This window comes from Tupaia chinensis, unplaced genomic scaffold, assembly GCF_000334495.1.
Source record: "Tupaia chinensis unplaced genomic scaffold, TupChi_1.0 Scaffold000165_2, whole genome shotgun sequence".
NCBI lineage: Eukaryota > Metazoa > Chordata > Mammalia > Scandentia > Tupaiidae > Tupaia > Tupaia belangeri.
Window position 1 is genome coordinate 2,974,003 of NW_006159640.1, and position 12,677 is coordinate 2,986,679.

Below are 12,677 nucleotides of genomic sequence, written 5' to 3' on the forward strand. Positions count from 1 at the left end.
AATAATAAGAATAATAATCCTATGGGCTTCACCTTAAAATATATCCAGAATCCAATGGCTACTACCATCTCCACTGTTACTTTGGTCCCAGCCACCACACACGTGTAGCTAGGATTACTGCAAATGTCTTTGCACAGATCTCCCTCTTCTTAGTCCCCTACAATCTGTTGTCAATAAAGGAGTAATCTAGGCCAGCAGGTGGCACTGTAGTTAAGGTGCTGGATCTAGGGACCAGTAGTTAGAGTAATAGCTATGTCGCTGGACTCTCACGTAGTCGACTGTGGTTTGAGTCCCAGACCCGGTGGCTTAAGCTCACGCCAGGCATGTATGTGTGCGTGCCCAAGATCCGAAGAGGAGAATAGAGGAGAAGGGATTACGGAGTGGCCATCCCCCTGGGGGGTGATTTCTTGCTTTCTGTCTCTCTGACTCTGTCTGTCTGGTGAGAGCACACGCCCTATAGCAAAAAACCTCTCCAAAAAAAAAAAAAATTCAAGTGCATGCTTGCATGCCCAAAATTCTGAGAGGAGAATAGAGAAGGAATTGTGGTGTGGCCATTGGGGGGGAGGGGGTAATATTTTTTTTAATATTCATTCATTTTTTTTTAATTTTAATTTGACCAGAGCAAGACACACAGAGAGAGAGAGAGGAAGAGAGAGAGAAAGTGAGAAAGCAAGTCAGCAGCTCTGGGACTTGAATGGTGGTTGGCTATGTGGGAGTATCCAGCGCCTTAACCACCACGCCACCTGCCTGTCCCCGGGAGGTCATATCTTACTAGCCCTCTCTCTCTGTGTCTTTCTCTGGTGAGCACATGAGCCCTATAACAAGAACTCAAAAAAAAGAAAAAGAAAAAAACGACCAGGTAAATTAATGATAAAAAAAATTATGATCAACCAGTGCAGAGGGAAGTGGAAGATCTCTGTGTAAATAATAATTAGCATTCTGTGAATATTTATATTATTTACTTACTTACTTATTAGTTATTTACTTATATTACTGGTTTACTTATTTTGCTAAAGGGCACATGAGCTTGCTGGAGAGAGAGAGAGAGAGCGAGAGTGAGAAATGACCCCCCTCCAGGGGAATGAACACACCAAAATCCATCTTCCTCCCGGGATTTTGGACACGCACACATATACATGTGGGGTGTTTTTCAAGTCACCAGGACCAGGACTCAAACTGTGTAGTCAGCCATGTGGAATCCAGCTGCCTTAACCACCTTAAAATACTGGCTGGCCCAGTGTTTTATTCCTTTATTAATAAATAACTAGGCGCTAGCTGATGGCATAGTGTTTACATCGCTGGACTCCCACACAGCCGACTCCGCTTCGAATCCCGAATTTGGTGGCTTGAAAATCATGGACCAGCAGTTGGCGTGATGGCTATGTCGCTGGACTCCCATGTTGTCAACCAGAATTCAAGTCCCGGACCCGGTGGCTTAAACCCACGCCGGGCGTGTATGTGTGCATGCCCAAGATCCCAAGAGGAGAATGGAGGAGAATGAATCGCCACATGGCCAACCCCACAAGGGGTGTTTTCTCACTTTCCTTCTCACTGCCTCTGTCTCTCTCTCCAGCAAGTGCACACACCCTAAAAATAATAACAGTGATAATAATAATAATCATGAAATTTGATTATTCTATTACTTAGTCATTTTATACGTATGTCATAATGTAATGCAGAGGAGGAAGTAGAGGTATAGAGAAGTAAGTGGCCCAAGCTCACACGACTCACTAACTTCAGGGCTGGGACCGGATTCAGGGTCTGCATACTCGGCTGCCTCGCTCTCCTGCCTCGATGCCACATGGAGCTCCTGGCGCACGGGAGGGAGGGCAGGGGGCTAGGTAACTGCTTGTCCTCTTCCCCTCTGGAGAGCAACATGCCTTCCCTCCTGACTGCAGCCCCTGAAGGCTGGGCTCCAGCTGTGCCACAGGGCTGTCCTTCCCTCTCCTCTTTCTTCTTAATTTCTTTTTATTTATTTTAATTTCAGAGATTTTGCTATAGGGCATGTGCGCTCGAGAGAGAGAGAGAGACAGAAATTGGGAAACTGTCCCCCATGGGGGATGGCCACCCTGAAATCCCCTCTCTATTCTTCTCTAGGGATCTTGGGCATGCACACACACACACACACACATCTGGTGTGAGTTTCAAGCCACAGGGTCTGGGACTCAAACAGCCGTCCACCACATAGGAGTCCACTATGCCACCTACTGGTCCCCTTCACACCCCTCCTCTGAGCATGTCAACTCCCATGTTGTAATGTGAAGGGAGAAGACCTGGCAAAGATGCTGGGTCCGGGATGCCATCACAGGGAGGTGGGCCAGGCCCACAGTGCAGTCCCCTCAGTCTGCAGTCTCATCTGCTGAGCATTTGCTGAGCCCTTCCCGGCCAAGCCCAAGAGGAAGGTTTAGAGAGGACTAAGGCATGGCTGTCTTCAGGGGGGTCACGGATCTCAAGGGAGACACTGGGTACAAGCCACAGGACACAACCCAGAGCTCGGAAACCTGGATTCCCCCGGCTCCCTCCTAACGCACCCCACTGGGAAGAGAGGTGGAGGAGACCCCTCAGCCTCCATTCTCTTAAGCTACTGTCTACTCGCCCACGTGTTCCCCTTGGGCCTGGCTTCTCTGACCCTGCTGAGCCCCAAACCCTTTGAACCCCTCTCTGCATTCCCAAGTAGCAAAAAGTTAAGATAAGGGAGGACTTTGTGTTCCGGTCATAAAAATCAAGGTTCCGTTCCCAGAGCCCTTCACGGTCTGCGATGTGTGTGCACGCTGATGCCTTGCACTCTGCCAGGACTCTCCTCCCTACCGCCCCTGAGATGGGGCAGGGCACGTCCCAGCCTCTCAGAGCGCGATGGCGGATGGGATGGGGTGATGTGAGAGCTCAGTGCCGGAGCAGCCCATGCCCGGTGTCCTGCCTCGTTCTGCCAACCCAGACACCTCGATGTTAGAGAAGCCAGCTAGAATTCTGGGGATGCTGGGGGAGCCCTTCCACTTCTCAGTCTGCACTGGCTGACCCTGTCTATCGGTCATTCCCTTGATCATCCATGTCCCAATAATTATTTCGAAGCACCCCCTTCAGGCTTGGCACCAGGAATTCAAGTGAGGGCCAGTGCAGAGCCGGAGCTTGTGCTCAGAAAGGCTGAAGCTGAGGTAGCAATCCCAAGGCGTGGCCAGGCATGCCAAGGAGGGGCGTTTCACTGATGGCAAGGAGCAGGGAGACCTGCCTGGGGTGCCTCCTTGAGGAAGGGATGTTTTCAGCCAAAGCTAACGGAAGAGTGGGAGGGGCCTAGTAAAGCTGTTGAGAGAAAAGTGTTGCCAAGGCAACAGCCATGTGTAAAAGGCCTAAAAGGCCAGAGATGAGGAAGCAGAGACAGACTGCAACCTGCCTATTCCACGTGTGCTCCACGGACGGGCAGCTCCAGCATTGCTGGGGAGCATGTCCGTAGGCAGAATCTGGGACCCTGCCCCAGATCTGCTGGCCGGAACCTGCATTTTAAAGATCCCGGGTGATCTTTGTGCACATTAAAGGTGGAGAGGCTGGACTGGCTATAGTGAAAGAGGAGGGATAGGGGGTGAGGCTGGAACATTCTTCAGGGCCTGATCACACAGACCATAGTACGGAGTGTAGATTTGTCTTTTTTTTTTTTTTTTTTAATAGAAAGATTTTTGCTATAGGGTGCATGCCCTTGCCAGAGAGACAGAAAATGAGAAATCAACCCCCCAGGAGGATGGCCACACTGCAATCCCTTCTCCTCCATTCTCAAGACTTTGGGCATACACACACACATGCGCGCACGTGCACGTGTCCAGTGTGTTTCTAGCCACCGGGTTTGGGACTCGAACCACAGTCAGTCATGTGGGAGTCCAGCAACATAACCACTATGCCATCTGCTGGTCATGGGAGTATGGATTTGATGATTCTCTAGTGGGTTTTCAGGTGTTTTGATTTGTTTTGCTTCTCAACGGGAAGTGATATGCCCAGAGATGCGTTCAGAACACTCAGAATTTAAGTGGCTCTTCAGATAATGCGCTGGGAGGGTAGCAGTACCGGAGGTGGGGACAGGTAGGAGGCTCGTGTGAACCAGGAGAAAGGCCCTTCCCATGCCAGCTATCCATGATGGTGCATGGTCTAAAAATGACTCCTCCCTCCCTCCTGCCCTCCCTCCGCCACACTCCCCAAATCCAAATGCCTCTTGAACGGTCTTTTAGAACGTGCTCCCCTTAGAAAGGTCTGAGCTCCCCACTAGACTGAACTATGAAAGGCAAGGATCAGGCCATGTTCACCTGTTGAGCTCACTGCATAAATTTGAGAGAAAAAAATAATGGGGCCAGCAGGTGGCGTGATGATTAAGGCGCTAGACTCCCACAAGGCCAACTACTGTTCAAGTCCCGGACCTGGCAGCCTGAAAATCACACCAGGAGCACATGTGTGCAGGCCCAAGGTACCTCTACTCTAAAGGAGAAGGGATTACAGTGTGGCCATACCCCCTGGGGGTGATTTCTCATTTTCCCTCTCTCTGTCTCCAGTGGACACATACACCCTATGGCAACAACGTTTTTAAAAAAGATAAAAATAGCAGTGCTCAGTGCTGGTAAGGATGCAGTGAGATAGGCAATTTTCTGTACTTCAGGCAGGAACATGACTCAGAACAAGTTTCCTAGGAAGCAATTTGGTAATATGAGCTTTAAAAATGATTCTGTTGGGAACCAGCAGTTAGCATAATGTCTATGTTGCTGGACTCCCACGTAGTCGACGGCGGTTCGCGTCCCGGACCCGGTGGCTTAAAACTCACACCGGGTGCGTGTGCATGCATGCCCAAGATCCCAAGAGGAGAATGGAGGAGAAGGGATTGCGGCGTGACCATCCCCCCAGGGGGCGATTTCTCGCTTTCTGTCTCTGTGTCTCTGTCTGTCTGGCGAGTGCAAGCGCCCTATATTGAAAACCTCTCCAAAAAAAAAAAAAAAAGATTCTGTCTTGGGCCAGCAAGTGGCATGGTGGTTAGAGGAGGTGGATTTCCACATGTGGACAATCAAAGTTCGAGTCCCAGATGGGTGGCTCGCTTTCTCACTTTTCTTCTCTCTGCCTCTTTGTGGTCAAATTCAAATTAGTAAGTAAAAAATAATTCTTTAAAAAAGAAAAAAGATCCTGTGTTTCCTTGACTCAAATTCCTCAAGGAAGGATCAGAATTCATTAAAATCAAAATAAAATATGCATCATTATGTAATAGTACCGAAAAAACTAGACACTACCACGATATCTCTGGAATAGGGAGTGGTCAACAACACTGCAGTGAACGTCCTTGACCAGGGCGTTTGAAACCGTCTTGTTTGTTTTAATCAAATGTATGAAAGATTGCAAAACTATGCCATAATGTTGAAAGGAAAACATGAGAAGTTACGAATGTGGTGGTCTGAGAACTTTGCACAGATAAAAGCAGGAAATCATCAAACTGCGACCCACAGTGGAAATGAGTGTCACTACTTTCCTCTTTATGTGGTTCCCAGACGTGCTAAAACAAACGTGTGATACTTTGACGAGAGGATCATTGTTTTGTTAAAGGAGGGAACTGACTGAGTTGTGCCTCTTACACAGGTGACACCATGGTCCTGGAGGCTGACGTCACCGTAGAAGGACTCAACACAGCCAATGAGACAGGGATCCCCATCATGGCCCACCCACCGGCCATCTACAGTGACAACACGCTGCAGCAGTGGCTGGAGGCCGTGCTGGCCTCTTCCCAGAAGGGTAAGGGTCTCTGTGGGCCACCTTCCCAGGCCTGCGGGGAACGTATGCAGGAGTCCCTTCCTGAGAGCCAAGTCAGTTCCGGCCATGAGTTCTCATTGCCTCCGCCTTCTGCAGACGCCCAGGCTCAGTGGAAGCTGGGTCAGCTGGGGGACGTGTGAGTGCACACACAGGTGAGAGGGGACACGGGAGTGCAGGTCCAGGTGTTCTCGCCTGGACACAGGTGAGAGGGGATGTGCAGTGCGGCTCAAGGTGTTCGCTCCTGGGTCACAGAACTGGGTACAGCATGCCCGGCCTTTCCCCTCCATGTCCTTCCGGTTACAGTCAGAATCCAGGCACCATCCTAACGCCTGCCTCACCCTCCACACTCACTCAGCCGCTGCATCTGCCACCTCTAACCCTCCCCTCCCCGCTCCAGTCCCAGCTGCATCCTCTCTCTCCTGAAGCTCCTTCCTCACTGGCTTCCTGCCCCAAACCCAGCACCCCTAGTCTTCCTTAGACGCCCACTACCACTCACATTGTCATCCCCAAATGCCCATTTTGTCATGCCGCTCTCTGGTGTTAGCCCTCCATGGCTCCCTATTGTCCTCAGGATAAGGTGTGATCTCCTAGGCTTGGCTTTCAACATTCCTAAGTTCCCAGCCTCACCTCCTACCATCTCTTCATCCCATGTCCTCCCCACTCCAAGGAGGATGGGCCTTCATGTATACTGGGTCCTTCCCCTAATTGGATTGCTGTCCCCAGCCACACCACCCCCTCCCACTCGTGGGGCTGAAATGATGGCCCAACAGGCTGTAGGCCTGCCCTGCCCAGGAACCAGACTTTCAGATGCTTGAATCCCACAGCACCTGAGCAGGCCTCTGCCTCCTCTCGGGGTAGATGGGAACTCGCCTGTAAGGGTAGGCCCTGCTCTGGGTTAGCTCTGCTGTTTGAAAGCCCTTCCTCACACCCAGCCAGGCTCTGGTCTCTGTCTCCCTCCTTCCCTCTCCACCACAAGTATGCGCAATACCACCAGGTCTCTCTGCCCAGGGAGTCCCTTCGCCAGGTCCCCAAGCCCTTGCCTCCTTCCCCTCAGGCATCAAACTGGACTTCAAGAGCCTCAAGGCTGTGGGCCCCTCCCTGGACCTCCTGCGGCAGCTGACAGAGGCCGGCAGAGTGCAGAGGCCCGTGTGGATCAATGCCGACATACTGAGGGGCCCCAACGTACCCATCTCAGTCGAGGTCAATGCCACGCAGTGAGTGTGCCTCTCGGCCCCAGCAACATCTAGCGTGGGAGGAGGATCTTGGGGACCTTCGTGGAATCTGCCTCCAGTCACACGGCGCGGTCTCACCTCTGAGCCCCCACTCCCTTTTCTGATGAACCTCTGCCCAGTCATTGCCTCTCCAAGACATTTGCCCAACATCTCAGGCTGCCGAGGGAGACATTTGCCCAACATCCCAGGCTGCCGAGGGACTACCTCCGGGCCCTCAAAGTCCCTCACTTCCTTTGGTTTGGGGCTGTCACTGTCAGCTTACCTGGTTTGTCATCCCTGCTATGACAGACTCCTCTAGGGCACAAGGGCCGAGCCCTCCCTGCATCCCCACTCCCTCCCCATCCTGCTAAAATCCCGACCGCCCTCACACACGAGCTGCACAGTGCTCTACCATTTAGAGCCCACCTCACAGGAGACTGGATCTGGTGAGCCTTCCACAGCACTCCAGGTTCAGAGTCCTTTCTTTCTCCCCATTTTGGAGATGAGAGAGCTGACAGGAATCAGGCCAGCTGGTGGTGTGGTGCTTACGGTGGCTGGCTCCCACATGGCTGGCTGTGCAGTTGGGTCCTAGAAATCATGCCAGGTGCATGTGTGTGCATACCCAAAATCCCAAGAGGAGACTAGAAAGGATCTTGGCATGGCCTTCCCCCCACAGGTGACTTCTCTCTCTTTCTCCAGCAAGCACACATGCCCACAGCAAACTAAAATATAAGAGAGAGAGAAAGCCAGCTGACAATAATTGAAGCTCAACGTGTTGACTACTGGGTTCCACGCACTGTTTCAAACACTTCACCTGCAGCATACCATTTCGCTCTTAGAGTGAGAATGAGGCAGGCACTGTTCTTTTCATTTTATTAATACAGAAACTATCCTATAAATAAATGACTGAGGGGCCAGCAGTCGGCGTAATAGCTATGTCGCTGGATTCTCATGAAGTTGACCACGGTTCAAGTCCCAGACCCAGTAGCTTAAATTCACACCAGGTGCATGTGTGTGCGTGCCCAGGATTCCAAGAGGAGAATGGAGGAGAAGGGATTGCGGCATGGTCATCCCCCCCACCCCCCCAGGGAGTGATTTCTCACTTCCTGTCTCTGTCTGTCTCTGTCTCTCTGGTGAGTGCACACGCCCTATAGCAAAAACCTCTCCCAAAAAATACAAATAAAAAATAAAAAAATAATAAAAAGTTAAATGACTGGCCTAAGGTCAGCAAGTGACAGCAAAGATGAGAATCTGGGCCTTTCTAAGCCGCACGTCTTTATCACCCACGGCTTCCTCCGTCCATCTGTCCATCCACCAGCCAACATCTATCTAACTGGTATTTACTGTTTCTCAAACTGAAGTGCCTCTGGCAAGCAAGCAGCAGTTTGAAAGACGTGGTCAATGGCCCAAGATAAATATGACTTATCGGGAACCAGCAGTTAGCGTAATGGCTATGTTGCTGGACTCCCACGTAGTCGACCACAGTTCGCGTCCCAGACCCGGTGGCTTAAAATTAAAACTCACGCCGGGCGTGTGTGCATGCGTGCCCAAGATCCCGAGAGGAGAATGGAGGAGAAGGGATTGAGGGGTGACCATCCCCCCTGGGGGTTGATTTCTCGCTTTCTGTCTCTGTTTCTCTCTGTCTGGCGAGCGCACGCGCCCTATAGTGAAAAACCTCTCCAAAAAAAAAATATGACTTATCTTCATGAAGTGTTGGTTTTACTCAATTTTGTGGGGTTTGTTTGGTGGGGGGCAGGTGAGCAATAATATTTGCTTTCTAAAATTTGCAGTAGGGCAAAATGCAAATCAATTTTTCAGTGAAAATCTGAAAGTTTGGAGACTCACAGCCAACACAGCCCAGGTCCCCTCAGTCTAGGCTCGGGGCCAGTCTCCTCTGTCCTTGCATGGCTGTGTAAGCAGCCCCACCCTGCTGGAAAAGGAGTGCTATCAGAAGCAAAGAAGTTGAGCGACCTGCCCGAGGTCAGAGCCAGCACCTGAACCCAGACCTCCCAGATTCAAGGTCCCTATGTGTGGGACCTTGGACACGCCACCTCTATCCCTTTGGGATCTGCTCTGCCCACGTGTCATAGATTCAATAGGCTCTGTCACTTCTAGGCCTGGGACGAGAACCTGCGAAGAGTAAGGGGCCAGCGTACCTGACGACCAGTGTCTCTGATTCTGCAGGTTCCTGGCCCTGGTGCAGGAGAAGTATCCCGAGGCCACCCTGTCCCTGGGCTGGACCACTCTCTACACGCCCCTGCTGTCCAACAGAACGTACACCCGGGCCATGGTGGAGAAGATGCAGGAGCTGACAGGAGCGCTACCGCAGAGGGTCACCTTCCCTGTGCGGGCCGTCATGGTGCGGGCCGCCTGGCCCCACTTCAGCTGGCTGCTAGGCCAGTCCGACAGGTGAAACCCCCAGGCCTTGTCACGGGCCCTGCCATTGCCCCTGCTCACTCCAAGCCCACCCCAGGCACGGATGCCCCCAGGAAGACCCCAGAGGCTTAGGGCTAGAAGAGTCTTAAAGACCCCTGGGCCAGCTCCCACTGTTGCTCACACCCTCGGCAGTGGCCTTGCCTTCTGCTCGTAGACCTGTGCTGGCAGGCTGCTCACCACCTCCTGAGGGTCCAGACGACCTCCTGGGGGGGACTTTCCGCCCCCTGGAAAGCTTTTACACTGAGAGTTCGACTCCCCACAGCCGCCTTCCCAGGAGCCAGTTGATCCTCGGGCTGCAGAGATTGCTCTTACAGCCTCTGCCCCAGGAGAGCTCTACAGGACTGAGACACCCTCACCCCTGGTCAGCTCCAGCTGCCCAGCCCTGCCATCCTCAGCCCCCTTCCCTTTTTAAAGATAGAACCCAGCAGTAACCACTCCAAGTGAGGAGTCTCCCCCTCCTTCCTTCTGGGCCCCTGCCCTCCAGCTTCAGCACCCCAGCCAGGCTACTCGGGAGAAGGAGCCAGTGGGAAGCGGGAGGGCAGAGGCTCCACCCCTGGACCCAGCTGCCTCCAGTGCTGAGTGCAGGGGTGAGGTTGAGGACCTGGCTGGGCCCAGGCTGGCACTGAGCTGGCTCTCTGGGCCCCAGGTACAGCCTGACACTGTGGCAGGGCGCCTCGGACCCCGTATCAGTCGACGATCTCCTCTACATCCGGGACAACAGTGCCACCCACCAAGTCTACTATGACCTCTTCGAGCCTGTCCTGTCGCAGTTTAAAGAGCTGGCCTGTAGGAAGGGGCCCTGGGAAGGGCGGTGCGGGCTGGATCCTGCACAGGGCAGCACTTAGTGGCCTGGGGCAGAGCTGGGGGGAGGGGACAGGGGCAGGGAAAATCCAGAGAACAGGAGCAAGGAATCACCCCTGGTGGCACCAGACCCCAGCCTTCCTGCTGGGGGAGCCACCCACGTGCGGGAGAAGGATGGCAGCTTGGGGTCAGATGATCTAGTTCTATTGGGTCCCAACCCTAGCACTTCCGCTCACGGGTTGAAGGACCTTGGGCAAGTCACTTCCTGTGATTTAAGTGGGGGAATGACGACGACCTGGCAGGATGTTGCATGTCCTGAAGAAAATCTGAGCAGAGGTGGGGCATAGAGAGGCACGCTGTGAACGGTGGTCACTTCATTTTGGCGATTTGGGGCCCCACAGTGAATGCCACACGGAAGCGAATGTACTACACCGGGGGCAGCCTGGTCCCTCTTCTGCAGCCACCCGGGGGTGATGGTCTGGGCGTGGAATGGCTGGTTCCCGATGTCCAGGACACCAGAATGCCAACAGTTACACTCCCAGGTAAGGTCTTGCACTGCCCTGCAGCTCCTAGCCAGACTGCAGCACCTCCTTTGTGCAGGGCATGGGCCTGGGTCTCTGTCACCACGGCAATGTGGGCCCATAGGAACCAGGACCTGGATATAAGGGGATGTGGGGTAGAGGGAGTACAGGGGTGTCAGAAGTGAGGGGCTCCGGCGCTCAGACCTGCCCCCTTGAGTCCTCACCACATGGCACTGCAGGAGAGTGAGAGGTGGGCACGGGCCCCAGGGCCAAGCCCCAGGTAAGGCCCGAAGCTGAGCTGGCAGTTTCCAACGTCAGTCTGATAAGCACAGGACATTTATCAAGCAGCCTCGTGCTGGGAGCCCAGAACCAGGAGGACAGATCACAGAGGCCTCCAGCCCTCCTCCTTGGCTGTCCCTGTGACCCCCCCACTGCCCTTTCAACAAGGGACTCTGACTCATCGTGACTGACAGCATGTTGCCTCACCACTTCCAGATGGAGAAGGCATGATTCTGCTGAACGTCGGCCTCCAGGGAACTGCAACTGGGGACCCCGTGCCTGTGGTGCGTGCCCCAGGGGGCCCTGCCCTGACGCTGGAGTCCTGCCTGCTGCAACTGGCCACGCGCCCTGGCCGCTGGGGCGTCCATCTGCATGTGGCGGAGCCTACAGCCCTCCGGCCTTCCCTGGCCCTGCTGGCTCACTTCTCCACCCTTGGCTTCCTGCCTCGACCTGTGTGGGTCGGGGCCACAATCTCCCACGGGAGTTTTATGGTCCCTGGCCACGTGGTCGGCAGAGAGCTGCTTACAGCCGTGGCTGAGGTCTTCCCCCACGTGACCGTGGCACCGGCCTGGCCTGAGGAGGTGCTGGGCAGTGGGTATGGGGAGCAGCTGCTCACAGACATGCTGGAACTGTGCCAGGGGCTCTGGCAACCCGTGTCCTTCCAGCTGCAGGCTGGGCCGCTGGGCCGGAGCAGAGCTGGAGTGGTGGCCGGGCTGCTGGCAGCCTCTCCCCGGGCCACCGTCACCGTGGAGCAGAGCCCTGCCGAGGGCAGCTACACAGCCGCACGGGCAGTGCTGCTGTCGGCCAGGGCTGTGGACAGCACCCGAGTCTACTTCAGGCTGCCCCGGGGGTTCCGCAAGGACTTGCTGGCAGACGTTGGCAGAAACTGACCATCCAGGGGTGCTTGGCTGGGGGACCTGGGGTCAAGGCCTCCTGGGGGGAGGCGAGAAGAAATAAATGTCTGCCTTCCTCCGGGCACTGCACACGTTCCTTGGGAACAGGATGGCACTGAGGGCACTCAGAGAGTCTGGAGGCTGGGGGCCAGGTCGTTCCGGTTGTCCAGGAGGAACTGCTCACAAGCCTTGAAGGTGGTGTAGAACTCAGAGGAGAGGCCCGCCACGTTGGTGGTCACGTAGTTGATAAAGCCGGGAGTGGCCTGGTTGTAGTACGACACCTGCAGGACAGGAAGCCAGGCTGGGGAGACCGAGCGGGACAAGGGGCACCGGAGGGAGCGGGGCGCCCAGCGGGCAGGAGGCAGCTGGTGAGTCAACTTTGCTCGCCTTCTGGGGGCGAGAAACTGGCAGCACAGCCTCCTCCAACAGACCTCTGACCCTCCCCCGGGCTGCTGACCCCGGCTTCCTCCCCTGTCACCACTCACTGCCCCGTCATGCATCTTCCTCATCAGTCTCCAGAGCCCAGCACCGAATCCCGTCTAAATGAGGTGCTCTGGGCCGTGGAGACACTCTGGGGGCCGTTCTGAGGAGCTCACTGGTTAGGAGCGTCCATTCAGCAAACACTGGCTGAGTCCCTACCCGGCGAGCGCCAGGGCCAGGCTCAGGACTACAGGGCCCTCAAAGAAGCTGGGAAGCTGTGAGCAGAGGAGGGAGCCATACCCCCGGCCTTGGCTTCCCAGCCTCCTCCCCCGGGTTTCAATTTACGCCAG

At 54.5% G+C, this 12,677-nt stretch overlaps 2 protein-coding genes across 2 annotated transcripts in view; one reads left to right on the forward strand and one right to left on the reverse strand.

Annotated features, from left to right (window-relative positions):
• The window catches only part of FAM151A (family with sequence similarity 151 member A), a 23,010-nt gene extending 10,999 nt beyond the window's left edge, over nucleotides 1-12,011 (forward strand). Inside the window, exons 3-8 of the mRNA XM_006146120.3 lie at nucleotides 5,596-5,748; nucleotides 6,821-6,980; nucleotides 9,162-9,386; nucleotides 10,060-10,199; nucleotides 10,616-10,756; nucleotides 11,231-12,011. Of these exons, the coding sequence (XP_006146182.1) occupies nucleotides 5,596-5,748; nucleotides 6,821-6,980; nucleotides 9,162-9,386; nucleotides 10,060-10,199; nucleotides 10,616-10,756; nucleotides 11,231-11,904 (1,493 nt within the window). The 3' untranslated portion in view covers nucleotides 11,905-12,011. The remainder of the gene's footprint in view (nucleotides 1-5,595; nucleotides 5,749-6,820; nucleotides 6,981-9,161; nucleotides 9,387-10,059; nucleotides 10,200-10,615; nucleotides 10,757-11,230) is intronic.
• Nucleotides 12,007-12,677, reverse strand: part of ACOT11 (acyl-CoA thioesterase 11) — a 59,587-nt gene continuing 58,916 nt past the window's right edge. Inside the window, exon 17 of the mRNA XM_006146149.3 lies at nucleotides 12,007-12,188. Coding sequence (XP_006146211.1) covers nucleotides 12,033-12,188 — 156 coding nt within the window. The 3' untranslated portion in view covers nucleotides 12,007-12,032. The remainder of the gene's footprint in view (nucleotides 12,189-12,677) is intronic.